At 48.1% G+C, this 18722-nt stretch overlaps 1 protein-coding gene across 4 annotated transcripts in view; it reads left to right on the top strand.

Annotated features, from left to right (window-relative positions):
* LOC105493061 (epidermal growth factor receptor) overlaps positions 1 to 18722 on the top strand; it is a 192741-nt gene that overhangs the window by 147943 nt on the left and 26076 nt on the right. For 3 of the 4 annotated variants that reach the window (XM_011760496.2, XM_011760498.3, XM_071095193.1), the window contains exons 15-20: positions 56 to 213; positions 5605 to 5643; positions 7413 to 7554; positions 8359 to 8481; positions 9167 to 9265; positions 15710 to 15895. In XM_011760496.2, the coding sequence (XP_011758798.1) occupies positions 56 to 213; positions 5605 to 5643; positions 7413 to 7554; positions 8359 to 8481; positions 9167 to 9265; positions 15710 to 15895 (747 nt within the window). Of the gene's footprint in view, positions 1 to 55; positions 214 to 3022; positions 5573 to 5604; positions 5644 to 7412; positions 7555 to 8358; positions 8482 to 9166; positions 9266 to 15709; positions 15896 to 18722 lie in introns of those variants that run through there. The other variant, XM_011760499.3, reaches the window with a different exon arrangement.

Genomic DNA, 18722 nt, shown 5'->3' on the forward strand with positions numbered 1-18722 from the left:
TTTGAAAGAGAAAAGAAAGAGACATGCATGAACATTTTTCTCCACCTCGGTGCAGGGACCAGACAACTGTATCCAGTGTGCCCACTACATTGACGGCCCCCACTGCGTCAAGACCTGCCCAGCAGGAGTCATGGGAGAAAACAACACCCTGGTCTGGAAGTACGCAGACGCCGGCCACGTGTGCCACCTGTGCCATCCAAACTGCACCTACGGGTGAGTGGAAAGCGCAGGATAACAGAACATTTCCTCTTGCAAATTCAGAGATCGAAAATGTCTCTAAAGTTTTCAGGCAACAAATTGCAGAGGTTTGTATTTGAGTCAGTTACTTAAGGTGCTTTGGCCCCCACAACCATGGCAGGAGCAACATGGTTGTGGGCAGGCCTCGGTGCAGTGGGACTGACTCTGCCGTGCACCGTGTCTCCGGCCAGGCCTGTGTTGTTCTTTGCTGCTCATTGCAACAGGAGGGTAGGGGGACAAAAAGAGCACAGGTCCTGGCAGCTGCCATCTCGGCCTGTCTCCAGGGGCTTTTGCATCTCTCTCCAGATTTCTAAGGTTAGCATAGGGATTAACTGTTTTGCAATGAATAAAAGGTAACATTGCCTGGAATGTTGCTTCAAGACACTTTTTAAAAGCTAGTTGGTTGTTAAGTTGTTGCTACTTGAATTAAAACTACTTTAACTGGACCAGACGCAGTGGCTCACGCCTGTAATCCCAGCACTTTGGGAGGCCAAGGCAGGCAGATCACTTGAGGTCAGGAGCTCGAGACCTGTCTGGCCAACATGGTGAAACCCCATCTCTACTAAGAATACAAAAATTAGACAGGCGTGGTGACAGTCACCTGTAGTCCCAGCTACTCAGGAGGCTGAAGCAGGAGAATCGCTTGAACCCAGGAGGCAGAGGTTGCAGTGAGCCAAGATCGCACCACTGCACTCCAGCCTGAGCACCAAGAGCAAAACTCCGTCCCAAAAAAACAAAAGCAAAAAAACTACTTTGATTGGAATTAGCAGAAGCACTCTGATTGTGTGTATCTAATTTACTGGAAGAGTAAAGCTGTCATTCAAACTGGGTCGTACTCAACAATCAGAAAGAGAAGTTGAGCTGTCATGTAGTAGTTCACACTTACTTCTGTTTCTCAAAATCCTCAGCCTTGTTTGGAAATGTTACTCATTCTTTCTCTGAATCCATCTGTATGAGTTGTGTGGCCTTGGGCAAGGGTCTTACCTTCTCTGTGCCTCAGTTTCTTTTCTGTAAATTGGGATAATGATGCTGCATAGCTCACAGGATGTTTATGACCATGAGTGAAGATACATCATATACTTAAAATGGTGCCTGGAAAATGGTGAATACTGAGTCAATGATAGCATTGTTGATGGTGGTGATGGTGATGAGGAGGTGGGAGTCACAATGGTGGTGGTGATGGTGTTGATGGTGTTGATGGTGGTGAGGAGGTGGGATTCACAATGGTGGCAGTGTTGATGGTGGTGAGGAGGTGGGAGTCACAATGGTGGTGGTGATGATGGTGTTGATGGTGGTGAGGAGGTGGGAGTCACAATCATGGTGGTGTTGAGGGTGGTGATGGTGGTGAGGAGGTAGGAATCACAATGGTGGTGGTGTTGAGGGTGGTGATGGTTATGAGGAGGTGGGAGTCACAGTGGTGGTGGTGTTGATGGTGGTGAGGAGGTGGGAGTCACAATGGTGGTGGTGTTGATGGTGGTGAGGAGGTAGGAGTCACAGTGGTGGTGGTGATGGTGGTGAGGAGGTGGGAGTCACAGTGGTGGTGGTGATGGTGGTGAGGAGGTGGGAGTCACAGTGGTGGTGGTGATGAGGGTGGTGATGGTGGTGAGGAGGTGGGAGTCACAATGGTGGCAGTGTTGATGGTGGTGAGGAGGTGGGAGTCACAGTGGTGGTGGTGATGAGGGTGGTGATGGTGGTGAGGAGGTGGGAGTCACAGTGGTGGCAGTATTGATGGTGGTGAGGAGGTGGGAGTCACAATGGTGGTGGTGATGATGGTGATGATGGTGTTGATGGTGGTGAGGAGGTGGGAGTCACAATGGTGGCGGTGATGATGGTGTTGATGGTGGTGAGGAGGTGGGAGTCACAATGGTGGTGGTGTTGATGGTGGTGATGGTGGTGAAGAGGTGGGAGTCACAATGGTGGTGGTGGTGATGGTGGTGAGGAGGTGAGAGTCACAATGGTGGTGGTGGTGATGGTGGTGATGGTCGTGAGGACATGGGAGCAACAATAGTGGCAGTGATGGTGATTGAGACATGATGACGATTTGTGAACTTTCTAGGAAAACAATCATATAATCTCCAACAGCAGTATCTTAATATCTTTTCCAAAAGTATCAGATCATATTATAAGGGCCAAGTTTCCAGAATAATATCAGACATAATTACAGTGGACATCAGAGCTTGGCATCTAAAGGTGACAGGAATAGCTCTAATGTCTCAGCGTGAAAACAACATTGCTATTAGTCTGAGATACTAATTATCTAGTTAAGGAAGTACTCACCTATACCTAGTTTTTACCTGGTTTTTAAAATCTGGAATTGATTTTGAATTTTATCAAATATTTCCCTGGGAGCAATGTAAGATTTTTCATATTTTCGCCTTCGGGTATACCAACATGCCAGCTCTGTTGGCCACTTTGTGAGCTCGATGAAGCATGGTATAAAAGATGCTTTGCTAGTTTTTCACTTAATCTATTTCTCTAAGCAATTTTGGAGCTAAGCCTCTGAAACAGAATTATATTATCTGGATAGAATAAATGTTTTATCTTCCCCCCTTTTCTCTCTTTTGGAATAGATGTGCATCAGTATCTCTGTGTCAGTATCTCTGTGTCAGTGAGTGTATGTCATTGGGCTTAGGGGAGGTCCAGAAAGTGATTGGGTGTTGGCATTTTCAATACACTTACTTCGTATAAGAAATAGTTTGCTAAATACAGAAAGAGGGGATTTACTCAAGATTTAAATTAAAAATGTTAGTGATCATTTTTCTAATGTCTTTCTAGTTTTTCCCAGGTCATAATAAATCTTCACTGTCTGACTTTAGTCTCCCACTAAAACTGCATTTTCTTTCTACAATTTCAATTTCTCCCTTTGTTTCAAATAAAGTCCTAATGCTATTCATTTGACATATGGAATTTTGTAAGTATTTTCTTTAGTATGTGTGATTACATTCCTGATTCTGAACCTTTTTAGAAGAGTATATAGTTTTATATAATCTTGTTATTGACACCTGTGTCTTCTCCCAAAACCATTAATTATATAGGAATTGCACAATAGAAATGGGTTTAATTTTTTAAATGTGGTGAAATGTTGATGAGAGTAAGGGAAAATTTTTTAAATTTCTTTCACTGAGTTTTTATGATGTGCACAACATTCCTGAATATATTGTCTCTCTCATTTCTCAGACGGGATTTTTGCCTTCTCCATTTCTATTGTTAAAGAAACACTTACAGGGGTTTCTTTAACAGGCGCAGCCACCCAGATGAGGGGGAGGGACCCTGGAGGAAGAGCTCTTTTTTTTTTTTTCTTTTTTTGAGACAGAGTCTCACTCTGTCACCCAGGCTGGAGTGCAGTGCCGTGATCTTGACTCACTGCAACCTCCACCTCCCAGGTTCAAGCAATTCTCCTGCCTCAGCCTCCCGAGTAGCTGGAATTACAGATGCCTACCACCACGCCTGGCTAATTTTTGTATTTTTAGTAGAGACGGGGTTTCGCCATGTTGGCCAGGCTTGTCTTGATCTCCTGACAGGTGATCCACATACCTTGGCCTCCCAAAGTGCTGAGATTACAGGCGTGAGCCACTGCGCCCAGCCAGAGTATCTATTTTTAAATGGAACTGCATTTTCATAGTACAGTGAGGAAAAAGTTGTTTTGAAATCTTTATCCTGATAAACCGAATAATATGAAAATTTGCCTATTTTAATTATATGTAACAAAGTTTAGTTACTGCTATAATTGCAAATATGTATAAATTCCTTACCAAAAAAATGAATCAAGTGGGGCACAGAGAATAATTTTTCTGACAGAATTAAATAGCATGCTATAGCCTGCTTGACTTCATACCCAATAGTCATTTCTGCAGAGTCACCGAGGACCTCATCAGCGTCAGCAAGAGCCCCTCGCCTTCTGACGCTCTCACATCCTTCTCTCCTGCAGCCCTGTCCTGCCATTGTCCTTGTCCAGCTTCTCTTCAAGGGTCAACTGGTCTACGTTTCCCTATAAGCTTGTTTGTCACAGCTTCTTGTTAGCAATCCCTGTGGTTGCCCAAAAGCACTTTCAGAGGCTACATAAGATTCTGCATGTTGTAGAAAATTTGCAGTTTCAATCGGCCCTCCCTCTGCAGGGTATTCCCATTGTATTGCGTTCAGCAGGCAGGGAGAGACTGCTGTAAGGACAGTTCCTGAGTGACTGCTTTCTGTCTTGGACTATTTGGTGTCCGCAGGAGGTAATGGGGTGAGCAGTAACGAGGCCTCCTGTATATTCCACCCCTATGAAGCCTGCGTGTTTGGTTTATGAACTAAGCTCAAAGGCACCACAGTGGTAAGACTGCACTACATGACACCATGGAAAAGAGGGAGCGCCCAGACCCCCAAATTAAGAAGAGCAGTGTAGAGACTAGAGACCTGGAGAGCAGAGACGGAAACTGTTAGGACCAGATTATAGTGTTAAACCAGGGCTCCCCAGGCCTCTCACATATTGAAATGTACTTGTCCATCTTTCTCCAAGCCAGGAAATGGGAGTCTCAAAGCCACGTTATTCTGCCTTTTTAAACTATCGTCCTGTAATCAAAGTAATGATGGTAGCGTGTCCCACCAGAATGGGAGCCCAGCTGCTCAGGAGTCATGCTGAGGATGGATCCCATCTCTTCTGCCATTAGAGTTTCAGCTGGGTCGGGGTGGATGCAGCCACCTCCATGCCTGGCCTTCTGCATCTGTGATCCTCACAGCCTCCTCCGGCCAGTGAGCCTCATGCCTTCACTTGTCTGTTCCCCCCTGCTTTTCCTTTCTGCCACCTCTGCATGTGGGCCGCCAGATTCTCAAGAGTATCCTACTGGTTTCCTTCCTTCCACTCCCTTTGCCAGTGCCCCTCACCCCATCTAGTAGCCTAACCATCACCCCCAGGACTGACCTCTTCCTCCTCACTGCCAGATGGTTGTTCAAAGCACAGAATTTGTCAGAAACCTGCAGTGACACCATGCTGCCAGGCTTCTCCATAATTAGCGTGGCCCCAGTCCATGCTTCTAGCCTTGGTTCCTTCTGCCCCTCTCTTTGAAATTCTAGAGCCAGCTGTAGGACAATTATCTATGTCAAAAGCCAGATGTGAAAACATTTCAATAACAAACTAACTGCTTTGTTCAGTGCTAGAACAACGCCTGTCACAGAGTAGAAACTCAAAAATATTTGCTGAGTGAATGAACAAATGAAGAAATGCATACTAAATAATTAACCACCAATCCAACATTCAGACACATTGTGATTTTAATTATTTAAGAGTAGTTTAGCACATATTGCCTTATAATTTAATTTAAAATCTCCAAGAAATATGCCAAAGAAGTAGAATGAGAAAAATGTATATTTTTCTTTCACTTCCTACAGATGCACTGGGCCAGGTCTTGAAGGCTGTGCAAGGAACGGGTAAGTGTTCACAGCTCTGTATCACATGGACCTCGTCAAGAATGACCACACTGCTGTGGGTGAAGATTATACTTTCCTGCGTTTCTGACTATCCTCTGTCCTGATCAAGTTTCTATGGCTCTGGGCCAGCCTTCCCCCAGCCAGGGTTTCTGCAGAGACTGCCCAGCTGGTTCCACGTGGCTCCGTGTGCCAACTTTGTCCTCAGTGGAGGGAAGGTTGGACGCGCAGTGCTGGAGCTGCTCCCTGCTCCGCCATTGCTTGATGCATGGCCTGCCTCTGACTTCCTCGGTTCCACTGGTTTTGCTGTGTCCTTCCCTGCCTCTAGCTCCTCTTCTTTTCTGTCCACTTACCCCGTTGGTCCCATCACAAGCCTGTGTATGAGTGGCCTTTTTGTTCGATGACACCCTCCAGCGTAGGGGAGTGTTTCTCCTCGCTTTCTTTCCCAGACACACTGTCCAGCAAAGGCAAAAGGGCTTCCTTCAACATCAGCTCTGGCCAGTTTGCCAGAGCAGAGCCCTGAGAAAAGCAAAGTTGAAAAATCTTGTTCAAACTCACTAGGAAAGAGTGGTGTTACCCTCGACGGCGTCTAGCCGGGAATCAGGGAATTACACACCGAGCACCTGTTTGCCATTCTGGATGTTTCCGAACACGAACCAAACTTCCAGGCCACTCTGCCATCTCTGGTAACGTCTACAAAGTCCCTTCCTCACTACTGCCCTTCCTTCATTTTGGCCTGCTCTTCCGCCCCTGAGTGGACAACCGTAGCTCTCCCTCCTGCCATCAGTGCCACATGATCGAGGAAGAAGGCAACTTTGCAGAGACTGGGTCCACTTCCACGCCCGTCTCTTCAGTGAGCTGCTACGACACCCAGCAGAACTTCCCCACTCCATCCTGCAGTCTCAGGGATCTTAATCATGGGGCTTTCCACCACATGGCCACTTTGAAACCAGTCATGGCCATTCCTTCTTACATCTGCTCTTTTCCATCTTTTTCTTCTCCTGTTCACCCACCCTCACTCCTGCGGCTCTCTGTGGACATGCGCTCTATAGCAAATGATTCTTTATATCTTCCGGTAGTCTAGTGAGCTGGCACACGTGGCTTCTGGTTTCCTCTCTCTGGAACTAGACATGGCCTCTGTGGGAGGGAGGATTAAATGCACCTTATAGATTGAGGCTGCATGATGACATCACTCATCACAATGATTCTATGTCTGGATCCTATCCCTTTATAACCCCCTTCAAGCTCATTCAGAGAGTATTTCACACAATCCATGTGCTCATCTTGCAAGTCAAGGACCCAGAGGAGTCTCGGCATTGTCAAAAAGTCCCTTCACACAGCCTGACCGGAGGCAGTGCCTGCTCCATGTGTATGGACTACGGCACTTCAATTGCATGGAAATACTCTTGGAATGAACAAAATACCAATCCATGAAAAAGCATTATTGAAGTCTAAGTTATTTTTTGAATTATATTTTGTTAATCAACAAATTGAAAATCACTCATCATATTGAGAGGTCCAGATAAAGCCTCAATTTTAAAAAATGAGGAAAATTGGGCCTGGTAGGAGACTGGGGGGAGCTTGAGAAAGTTGGAGACATTGCCCTAGAAGCCTGTTTTTTCTCCTCTTAGAAGCTACACAATATCTCACTTTCCGAGATCATTCTACAAGATAGATGTCAGTGCGCCGAAACATTCAGGGGCGTGTTGAGTGCCAAGGCCATGGAATCTGTCAGCAATCTCATCCTTCCTTGTTCCTTCACCTCATTCCAGGCCTAAGATCCCATCCATCGCCACTGGGATGGTGGGGGCCCTCCTCTTGCTGCTGGTGGTGGCCCTGGGGATCGGCCTCTTCATGCGAAGGCGCCACATCGTTCGGAAGCGCACACTGCGGAGGCTGCTGCAGGAGAGGGAGGTGAGTACCAGAACTGGGTGTGCTCAGGAGCCCTCGCACCCCAATGGGAACAAGGGCCAGCCCCGAGAACGGACCATTAGCAGTTGTGTATGTTAGACACATAATTGTATTATGATGCAGAAAGAATCTCTGAACGTGCAGTTATACCCAGTTAGTGACATATTGGTACATCCATCCGAGGAAACGGCAATGTTTCTAGACTGCACCCTTCAATGCCCACAAAGCTGTGTGGCATCTGCTTAGGACCTGGTGCCTGTGTGTGCGTAGGAGGGAGGCCGGGAAGTCTAGCTGCTGATCCTCTGCTGGCATTGTGGCAGAGGCAAGAGATTCCTGCTTTGGAAAACACCATTGTCTACACAGTGGCTTTGTCCATGATGGACTCTGCCTCAGCCCAGTCCTGTGCTGGAAGCCATGATCTCTGGAAAGAGCAACCCCCTGGCTCATAAGCATGAGGGCATGTGATATGCCCCGACAGACACCAAAATGACTGCCACACACAACTTCCCTACTGGAGTTTTTCAATCCAGCTAGTAGGCGTGGAAACAGAAATAGAAATTGTGTTTGTTGAAAGGTAGCTGTTCATTTGAAGAACACCTGTATCAGAGCCTGTGTTTCTACCAACTTCTGTCAAGCTCTGTAGAGAAGGCGTACATTTATCCTTCCAAATGAGCTGGCAAGTGCCGTGTCCTGGCACCCAAGCACATGCCGTGGCTGCTGGTCCCCCTGCTGGGCCACGTCTGGCACTGCTTCCCAGCGTGGTGAGCACTGAGGGGACCCTTGTCTCTCTGTTCTTGTTCCCCCCAGCTTGTGGAGCCTCTTACGCCCAGTGGAGAAGCTCCCAACCAAGCTCTCTTGAGGATCTTGAAGGAAACTGAATTCAAGAAGATCAAAGTGCTGGGCTCCGGTGCGTTCGGAACTGTGTATAAGGTAAGGTCTCTGGGTTGGACCACAGGGCCCCTCATGATCTGGTGGGGAGCCCAGAGTCCTCGAAAGCTGTATATTTCCATCATCTACTTTACTCTTTGTTTCACTGAATGTTTGGGAAACTCCAGTGTTTTCCCCAAGTTATTGAGAGGAAATCTTTTTCCGAGATTCTCTTTTTCCGAGAACCACAATGACCAGTGGTCCTGTGAGACCACTTCACAGACCAAAGGCATTTTTCTGAAAGACGCCATTGACCTTGCCGTGGGGCGCAGCACAGGGCGGGAGGAGGGCCACCTCTCACCACAAGGCATCAGAATGCAGCCCAGCTGAAATGGGCTCATCTTCATTTGCTTCTTCTAGATCCTCTTTGCATGAAATCTGATTTCAGTTAGGCCTAGATGTAACATCATTAAATTCTAGATGAAATGATCTGCACGGACTTTATAACAGGCTTTATAAGCTTGAGATTCTTTTATCTAAATAATCGGTGTGATTCGTGGAGCCTAACAGCTGCAGGGCTGTGGGAGCATCATGGCGCCCAGCAATATCAGCCTTGGATGCAGCTCCACAGCCCCACTGTCCCTCACCTTTGGGGTGCATTGCTGGTAAAATCCACCCAGCTCACTGGGCAGCTCGTGGCACCATCTCACAATTGCCAGTTAACATCTTCCCTCTCTCTCTGTCATAGGGACTCTGGATCCCAGAAGGTGAGAAAGTTAAAATTCCCGTCGCTATCAAGGAATTAAGAGAAGCAACATCTCCGAAAGCCAACAAGGAAATCCTCGATGTGAGTTTCTGCTTTGCTGTGCAGGGGTCCATGACTCTGGACCTCAGGGCCCACCTTTTCTCATGTCTGGCAGTTGCTCTGCTGTAGACCCTGCTCATCTCCACATCCTAAATGTTCACTTTCCATGTCTTTCCCTTTCTAGCCATAGTGGGTATAACTCCCTCCCCTTAGAGACAACACTGGCCTCCCCCATGCTGGTATCCACCCCAAAAGGCTGGAAACGGGCAATCACTGGCATCTGCCCAGCACTAGTTTCTTGACATGCATGATGAGTGAGTGCTATTGGTGAGCCTGGAGCATGGATGTTGTTTGTGGTATTTTTTGGATGAAGAAATGGAGGCATAAAAAAATTGACCCTTATATGGCTGGGATAGGGTTTAAACCCCTTGTTATTTCTGACTCTGAAACTTGCATTCAATTCACTACACCAAGTTATCTCATCTTTGAAATGGCTTTTTTAAAGGTGCCTAGAATATGATGGCGTGCAGTCTATAAACTGTTGCCCACCTGCTGTACTTTCTCTCAAAATAATACACATTTTTCTCCAGTGTCTGCTGATTGTTACTTTGTGGAATAAGTTCTTGGAAAATTCCACAAGATTATTGTTATATTCTTACTACCAATTCTATTGAACTTTCTCCACCTTCTCTGGGCCTTTCCCCAGCCAGTGGTGGGAAGACATTGGCTGGGGTCTGACAGAGCCTCTTCTACACTGGCCTGGGTTTGCTGTGAGTTCATCATGGAAACCTTTACTCTTGTCCCAACACAGAGCAAGTGAAAGAGGAGGTCAAGGGGCTCAGGCAGCGGACTAGGGAAGCAGAATCAAGGAAAAGGAAAAATGGCTGTCCTTATTACCTCAAAACCCTAGAGAATGTAGTTGATCTTACAGCCAAGAAGGACAAAAGCCAGAGAGTGATATCCCCTGCCTCATGTCTAACACACAGAATACATAGCAAGCTAAGAGAACATGGGCCTTCATAAAATTGTCTTAAGACACTATTTTTTAATTGGAGGAAATCTACAGTTTAATTTTCTCTCAGCAGCTTTTCTTCCTTTTAATTACAGTAGGGGAAATGCCATGTTGATATACTTCTAAATGAAAGATGATGAATTGATACAGTACAATAAAAAATCTGTAAAAATTGATGATATACTTATCAAGAAAAATTAGCTTTCATTTTAATGGTTTACAAATTGAGTCAAGTCCTAGTAACAAAATGTTAGGTCTATTAATATAACCACAAAAATACAGGAAGGCGGGCAATCCATGAAGCCTTCACTTACAATCTAGCCCCTCACCTGTGCTGTGTAGGAAGATCTTTGTGCAGAATTTGCTTCCTTAATTCATTTTTTATTCATTCAACACATCCTAATAAATTATATAAAATCATGTTGAAATGTGAATTTCAGTGGTATTTATAATGCAGTATGAGGAGGGTTTGAATGTATTCTAAGACAATAGCTGTGCTTTGGGAAGGAAGCAGTGTTCACTGAAAAGTGCCTCCCAGGACCTTTTAATTGGAGGAAATATGCTTCTGTGGAGTTGGAAATGGAGTAGAAGATAGACAAGGTCAAGGCTTAAAAGTTAAGTGCACCCAACATCTGAAGTGTCCATGGGCCTGGCGTGGTGGCTTTCGCCTGTAATCCCAGCACTTTGGGAGGCTGAGGCAGGAGGATCCCTTGAGCTTAGGAGTTTGAGACCAGCCTGGGCAACATACTGAGACCCAGTCTCTACAAAAAAATAAAAAATTAGCTGGGTATGGTGGCTCATGCCTGTAGTCCCAGCTACTCAGGAGATGGGAAGATGGCTTGAGCCCAGGAGATCTAGGCTGCAGTGAGCTAAAATCTTGCCACTGCACTCCAGCCTGGGTGACAAAGCAAGACCCTGCTCAAAAAAATAATTAGATACAGATATTAATATAGATACCTATATATATCTGAATATAGATATGTGTATATATACTCTGTATATAGATATGTAGATATATAAATATATCATATATAATATCATATGATATATATTTAGAGAGATATGTATCTCTCTAAATATATTAAATAAATAAAAGAAAGGCTCAGTTTGGCCTCCTGCTCATCCTGTCTCATTGCCTCTTCCCCTCCATCATCTTATTTCCTTGCCCCATGTTTCTTCACTGCGGCCATGTCCCCCCTCCTCTCCAATGGTGGATGTCATGTCTGCTGCAGTCAGAGGGCGACAAGCCTGGAGTGTTCCCTGAATCCTGTGCTTTGTCCTGCAGCTCAGGCTGCCCGGGCCTCGCCAGCAATCCTGGCAGGCAGGGGCACCGTGCTGGGATGGAGAGGGGGAAGCTGGAGGAGGCACTTTCTGGTAAAGAAAGCAAAAACCAGCAGTGCCCAAGCCAATTTCAACAGGGTGTTAAATACACCTTAATCGTGTGGCAGGACACCTCACGGGGCCACGTGCGCTCTTAGAAAGACTCGCATGCATGCGAGCACAGCAGCAATGACTGCATACTCACGTTCCCCTGCAGACACCAGGCCCCGCGGCTGGCACACACACTGCAGCCCAGTTCCATGTTGCTAGCAGTGACTTAGTGAATGAGTAAAGTTCTTAAAATGCAGGGGACACCTGCCCTTCATTCGTAAGGCTGGACATACACCTCTCCTTAAGGAGTTCAAAAGCTAGTAGAACCCCAGTTCTTATGGTAGAGCCGTTCACAGATGAGGGAGACAAGCCAGAAGGAAGGAACCAAAAGTCATGTCAGCAGTTAGGACAAAATAACAGGCTTTCAAGGTCACAAAGCCTCAGGGACACTCCTGCGGTGGGACTGGGCCAGGAGCCATGGGGGCTCCAAATGTGCACTCTGCCTGCCAGCCTGCGGGCGCTGGGGCTCCGCGGAGATTGTTGTGGAATACCAAGCATGCTTGCTGTAGGTCACGGTGCACATTTACCACTTCCAAGACAAACAACCGAGAACAAAGCTCGCTTTAGCTTCTGCGTACACCGAACGGGACACACGACTGAACAGCGTTCCCATTGTGCCTGCTGGGTGGGGAGGAAGTGATGGCCCAGTGGGTCTATCAGATGTTAGTAGGATGGGGCCTGGCGGGGCTCCAAGCTCTGTGTGGCCGACACCCACGCCCCCCGCTCTGCTCCCCATTCCCAGCCCCAGGTCAGCCCTGCGAGGCCCTGCAGCAGATGGGCTGCTCAAACTGCTCTGGTGTGCAGATTTTTCTTCTCTCTCAAATGAATACAATATGTTTTCAAATCTCAACCAGATCTTGAGAAAATAGGAAGAGCCAGAGGGTTTCTTTGGTGTTATGGTTGTACAGCTTCCCAGACTCGGGGGAGAGATGTGATTTGTGCTTTCTGGCAATCCCATGGCCTATTAATTTTTCCATAGGCTTTCCAGTTTAAATTTAGAGTAGGCAATGGAAAGGGAATGCAAAACAGATTTCTAGGTGTGCTCTGTGTGTGTGTCTCACGTCTAAAGTCCGTTAACTGGAGCACCCAACAGGCCCCACAGGCTGCCTTCACACACAGGACCTGGGGCGCCTCCAAACCATTGGGGTGAGCAGCGGGCCATGGAGGGAGCCAGGGTCAGGAGACCTGGCTGTGGGCCCAGACCCGACCCTGTGCAGGGTGGCCTCAGGTGGGCCACCCTCGTCAGCCTCAGCTTACCCTCTGACTATAGTGACCTCAGACAAAATACACTTCCTGGCCCTGTCCTGTTCTGACATTTTATAAACAAGCACTTCTCCGAGTTGGGCCGTTCACCTCGTCAGCCTCAGCTTACCCTCTGACTATAGTGACCTCAGACAAAATACACTTCCTGGCCCTGTCCTGTTCTGACATTTTATAAACAAGCACTTCTCCGAGTTGAAAGGATATTTTCAATATCTACTGAGTCCACAGATATTAAACATCTCTCTTCTTTAAAATTGTGACATTATGTTTAGAATATAAAAGGAAAATAACACACACTGTCCTTGAAAATAGAGAGCCTAAACACTCTGCAGAAAATATTTAAAGTTGTTTGTCTTGCCTGGACTTTGATTTGCTTTGAGTCTTTGACCTTGCATGACTTCAGTACAGTTCAACCCTGACAGTTTTGAAGTAGGTATGTGCCTAGATCTGCCCTAGTCCCTGCTGGAATGTCGAAGAAGCAAAGGTCAGGCCCTCAGAGCACTTGCCACACACTTGCCAACAGATACGGGGTAGAGACTTGAGGCAATATAAGAGCAAGTGTGTGCCAGGCGGCCCAACACTGCAGAGCGCCAGCTAGACCCTAGGCGTGTGTTAGGAGCTGACCAAGCCGTTCTTTCCTCAAAGAGGTTGGTGGGAAGGGCACTTTTTAAATCACACAAACATTTAAGGACAGATTATGATGAGTGCCCCAAAGCAGTGGCTCTTCAGCTTCATCAAGCTTCAGAATCCAGAGGGTTTGTTCATAGGGAAGGCTGGGCCTGTCTCCTGCATTTCACCCTCTTGGCCTGGGGCGGGGCCCAAGAATGTGTGGCTCTAAAAGGTTCACAGGCAATGCCTAGGCTGCTTTCTGAAGGAAAAACTGCAAGATACCAGGAGAGTTTCATTTAGATTGAAGAGTCAAGGAAGGCTCCTCTGAGAAAGAGTCTGCTAAGGAAGGAGGAGGTGGAAGGTTCTGGGACAGAGGTCCTCCCGTGGGTAAGGGCGGAGGGAAGCTGTCCTGGGGAGAAAGTGGGCAGGAGGACCAGAGGCTGGAGAGGGAGGAGAGCAGGCAGTCTTGGGGCTTCCAAAGAACAGGGAAGGCCAGGGCAGGGTTTAGGGCAAGGAAAGTGTGTGAGCATATTTGTATTTTAGTAAATATTTACAGTTTGCCCTCCATGTCTGCAGTTTCATGTCCATGGATTCAATCAACTACGATCAAAAACATTGGGAAAAAAATTGCATCAGTACTGAACATATACGGACTTTTTTTCTTGTCATTATTCCTTAAACAATACAGCATAACAGTTATTCACATAGTATTTGCATTGTATCAGGTACTATAGGTAATCAGGAGATGCTGTAAAGTAGATGGGAGGATGTCTGTAGGTTACACGCAAATGCTGTGCCATTTTATGTCAGGGGCTCGAGCATCCTCGCATTTTGATATCTGAGGGAGGTCCTGGAACCAATTCCCCAGACACTGAGGGTTGACTGTCTGTATCCCCTCGCCCCACCTTGCCTTTGTCTCCTGTCTCCTATCTCCACCCTGCCTCCCGCCAGCCTGTTGCACCTGACCTGCCCAGGCACCCTGGAGCAGCACCCTATCTCAGACCCTGGCCCGGTGTGTTCACTTCTGCAGAGAAACTAACTTGCCCAAGTCCACACTCAAACACAGGCATTGCTGAGATGTGAAAAGCAGCTCTGGATGCATTCTGCTTCAGTCCGTGTGTTCTTTTCCACATCTGAATAAAAGGTCACCACCATTTGTATTTTAAAGGGAAAGAGAATTTATGGGTGGAAATTGGAGATTCCCTCATTCTCAGACAGAAAAGAGGGCCCCATTGTGTGCATGACTGCAAATAAATTTAGCTTCCTCAGCCCGAGAATAGCAGAAGGGTTAAAATAAAGTCTGTATTTATGGCTCTGTCAAAGGCAGGCCCCTGCCTTGGCAGCCAGCCGGAATTAGCGGGCAGCAGATGCCTGACTCAGTGCATCATGGATTTCCCATAGGAAGTCTGGGGGCGCAGCACAGGGAGACCACTTCTCTTTAGAAATGGGTCCCGGGCAGCCAGGCAGCCTTTAGTCACTATAGATTGAATGCTCTGTCCATTTCAAAGCCTGGGACTGGTCCATTGAAAGAGCTTGTCCAGCTACTCTTTGCAGAGGTGCTGCGGGCAGGGTCCCCAGACCAAATGCCCACCCATTTCCCAGAGCACAGTCAGGGTCAAACCTGGCCTGTGGGGAAGGGAGGCCTTTCTCCTTGCTGGCTCAGTGCTCCCTAGATGCCTTCTCCATCGCCTCTCCTCTGCAGCACCCACAGCCAGTGTCCCTGATGTGCAGGGTCAGTCATTACCCAGGGTGTTCTGGACCCCACACACAGAGTCCCACAGGCCCTCATGGTATTTTAAACCACAGCATCCTTAACCTTGAGGCAGAGGTCTTCATAACAAAGACAGTATCAGTTCCCAAACTCAGAGATCAGGTGACTCCGGTTCCTCCTTTATCCAATGTGCTCCTGATGGCCACTGTTGCCTGGGCCTCTCTGTCATGGGGAATCCCCGGATGCACCCAGGAGGGGCACCCTCCCACTGCATCTGTCACTTCACAGCCCTGCATAAACGTCCTTGCGCTAGGTCTTTTGCAGGCACAGCTTTTCCTCCATGAGTACATATTTCAAAACTCAAGATCGTATTCATGCATTTTCACCTGGAAGGGGTCCATGTGCCCCTCCTTCTGGCGGCCATGGGAAGCCCCACTGACACGCCTCTCCCTCCCTCCAGGAAGCCTACGTGATGGCCAGCGTGGACAACCCCCATGTGTGCCGCCTGCTGGGCATCTGCCTCACCTCCACCGTGCAGCTCATTACGCAGCTCATGCCCTTCGGCTGCCTCCTGGACTACGTCCGGGAACACAAGGACAATATCGGCTCCCAGTACCTGCTCAACTGGTGTGTGCAGATTGCAAAGGTAATCGGGGAGGGGAGATAAGGAGCCGGGATCCTCACATGTGGTCCACGCTCCTGGGATAGCTAGAGTTTGCCATGGGATGTGTGTGTGCGTGCATGCAGCACACACACATTCCTTTATTTTGGATCCAATCAAGTTGATCTTCTTGTGCACGAATCAGTGCCTGTCCCCTCTGCATGTGGAAACTCTCATCAATCAGCTACCTTTGAAGAATTTTCTCTTTATTGAGTGCTCAGTCTGGTCTGATGTCTGTGTTCTTATTTCTCTGGAATTCTTTGTGAATACTGTGGTGATTTGTAGTGGAGAAGGAGTATTGCTTCCCCCAGTCAGGACTTGATAACAAGGTAAGCAAGCTAGGCCGAGGCCAGGAGGACCCAGGTGATGGTGGTGGAATGGAGCAGGTGCCTCGCAGGAGTCCCAGTGAGCAGGTGCAAGGAGCCGACAGAGGGCGCAGCTGCTGCTGCTATGTGGCTGGGGCCTTGGCTAAGTGTCCCCCTTTCCACAGGCTCCAGAGCCAGGGCGGGGCTGAGAGAGCAGAGTGGTCAGGTAGCCCCGCCTGGGTGCCGGAGGCAGGCACAGAGCAACGAGCCAGGTATTTCACAGCTCGTGTGGACCCAGAAAGACTTCTGCTTTTGCCCCAAACCCCTCCCATCTCCATCCCAGTCTTGTATCAGTTATTTGCACTCAACTTGCTAAGTCCTGTTTTTTTTCTGACAGTGGGTATATATTTCACCCCGTTGACTTTAAAGAATTTGCAGGCAGGCCCCGTCTCTGAGAATACGCTGTTGCCCCTCCTCTCCCTCCGACAGTAGGGCAGGGAGTTCAGGGATGTGCCAGGGACCAGAGGGAGGGAGCAGACACCCACCCGGCCTGGGCAGGTCCTCCTTATTGCTTGCATTCCCCTGGTTAGCTGTGGCAGTCAGTCCTGCCAAGTCACTCGTGAGGTGTTTGCCCAGCTCCAGGCAGATATAAAAGGTGACCTACAAGAAGACAAACAAAAATATCTGGAGTGCTCTTATGCCAGCAGCTGCCCTTGACACCACCAGGCAGGCTCTTGCTGGGAGCCATGGTGCTTGGGTCCACTCCCTCCCATCACAGAGCTCCTGGGCCACATTGTAGAAGCAGGGACCACCTCCCAGGATAACCAGACAGCAGCACACCCTGAACAGCCCCTTTTACTCCAACACCATCAGGCATTGATTTCTCAGCTGCAGCCACAGGCGGCCCCCAGCAGCCCAGGAAGTGGGGAACGCTCACACTTCTCTGACCACAAAAATCACTGAATGTTTTTGCCATTCTCATGGTCATAACTTCGGCCACACAGTAGAACACTCCCATGACCGTTGTTAGACAGTGGTCCTGGGAGAGGATCTTGTGTGCCTCTTTTTATTGGGAGATGCTTGTTATTTCTGTGTGTGGCTGCATTTGTTTCCCAAGACTGCCACAACAAATCATCACCAACTTGGTAGCTCAACATTGCACAGATTTATTCCCTTCTGGCTCTGGAGGCCAGGCATCTAAAGGCCATGCTCCTGCAAGCATTCTGGGAAGGATCCTTCCTGCCTCTCTGGCTTCTGGTGGCCCCAGCATCCCTGGGCTGGGGCTGCACCTCCCCACGTCAACCTCCATCTTCATATGGCCTCTTCCTGTGTCTCTGTAACCACAGGCCCCTCTCCTTTCTCTTAATAAAGATACCAATCATTGAGCTCGAAAATTGCTAAGAGAGTCTATTGTAAATCTTCTTAGCACAAAAAAAAGATAGATATATGAAGTGATAGATATATTAGTTTGATTTGATCTGATCACTCCACTATGTGTATAGATGTCAAAACAAACATCGCACTCCATAAATGTATATATTAAAAAAGATCCCAGTCATTGCATTTAAGACCCACCCTAAATCCATGATGATTTCATTTCAAGATTTTTAGATTTGCAAAACCCCATTTCCAAATAAGGTCACATTCTACAGTTCTGGGTAGACGTGAAATGTGGGGACACTGTGCAACCCACTGTCTTGGGGAGCGGGTGGTCAGCCTGGGGCAGGTGTTACTGTGTGTGGAGCTAGGTCCACTCATGCCCTGACCTGGAACCCAGACCTGCTTCCCCAGCTCTCCTCCTGGTTATCTGAAGCAGGGAATGGAGAGCACTGCCCACCTTGCCCGGCAGTCTCTATCACCTGGTTTTACTTTCCTCTTAGCACATATTGCCCCAGAAGATCTGGTTGGTTTATGGCTTACTTGAGTTTGTGCCTACCTGTCCCAACCAGGAGGTGAGCCCTGGCTATCCCCCGAACCCAGCCCTGCATGTGGGAGCTGCCCCTCCCCCGCTTATCAGAGGGGGCCAACAGTCCGCAGCTGTTCTTAATCGTCTCCCAGTAACCCCCAGCTCCACAAAGGTGACTCCTCACGTGGTGGAGAGGTGGCCAGGCCATCCATGTGTAATGCGTATGTGACCGTTTTCCTTAAGGGGCACGTAGTCTTGGCAGGTTTCGCCCAATACAGGACGGCTCAGGAATCCAGTGGACTGTGGATTCAGATCTGGATTCTGGCACATTTGCTGTGTGAGCGTGGGCACGTTGCTGGCCTCTCTGCGCCTGGTCTCCCGGCTGTGGAGTGTGTTCTGCACCTTGTCTTTCTGGGAAGTAGGGAGGGCAGTGAGCCCCTTCACATCGCCCACCATGGGCCCAGCACACGCCTGATCCCCACTGAGTGTTCCTTTCCTCCTTTGATCCCCTTTGGCTGACCTAGGGTGGAGCAGCCACTAAAATATACCCAGAAACATCTTCCTAATCTACATCTGCGCCAACCCTCATTCCCTAGCTCAG

Source organism: Macaca nemestrina, chromosome 4 (assembly GCF_043159975.1).
Source record: "Macaca nemestrina isolate mMacNem1 chromosome 4, mMacNem.hap1, whole genome shotgun sequence".
NCBI classification, from domain to species: domain Eukaryota; kingdom Metazoa; phylum Chordata; class Mammalia; order Primates; family Cercopithecidae; genus Macaca; species Macaca nemestrina.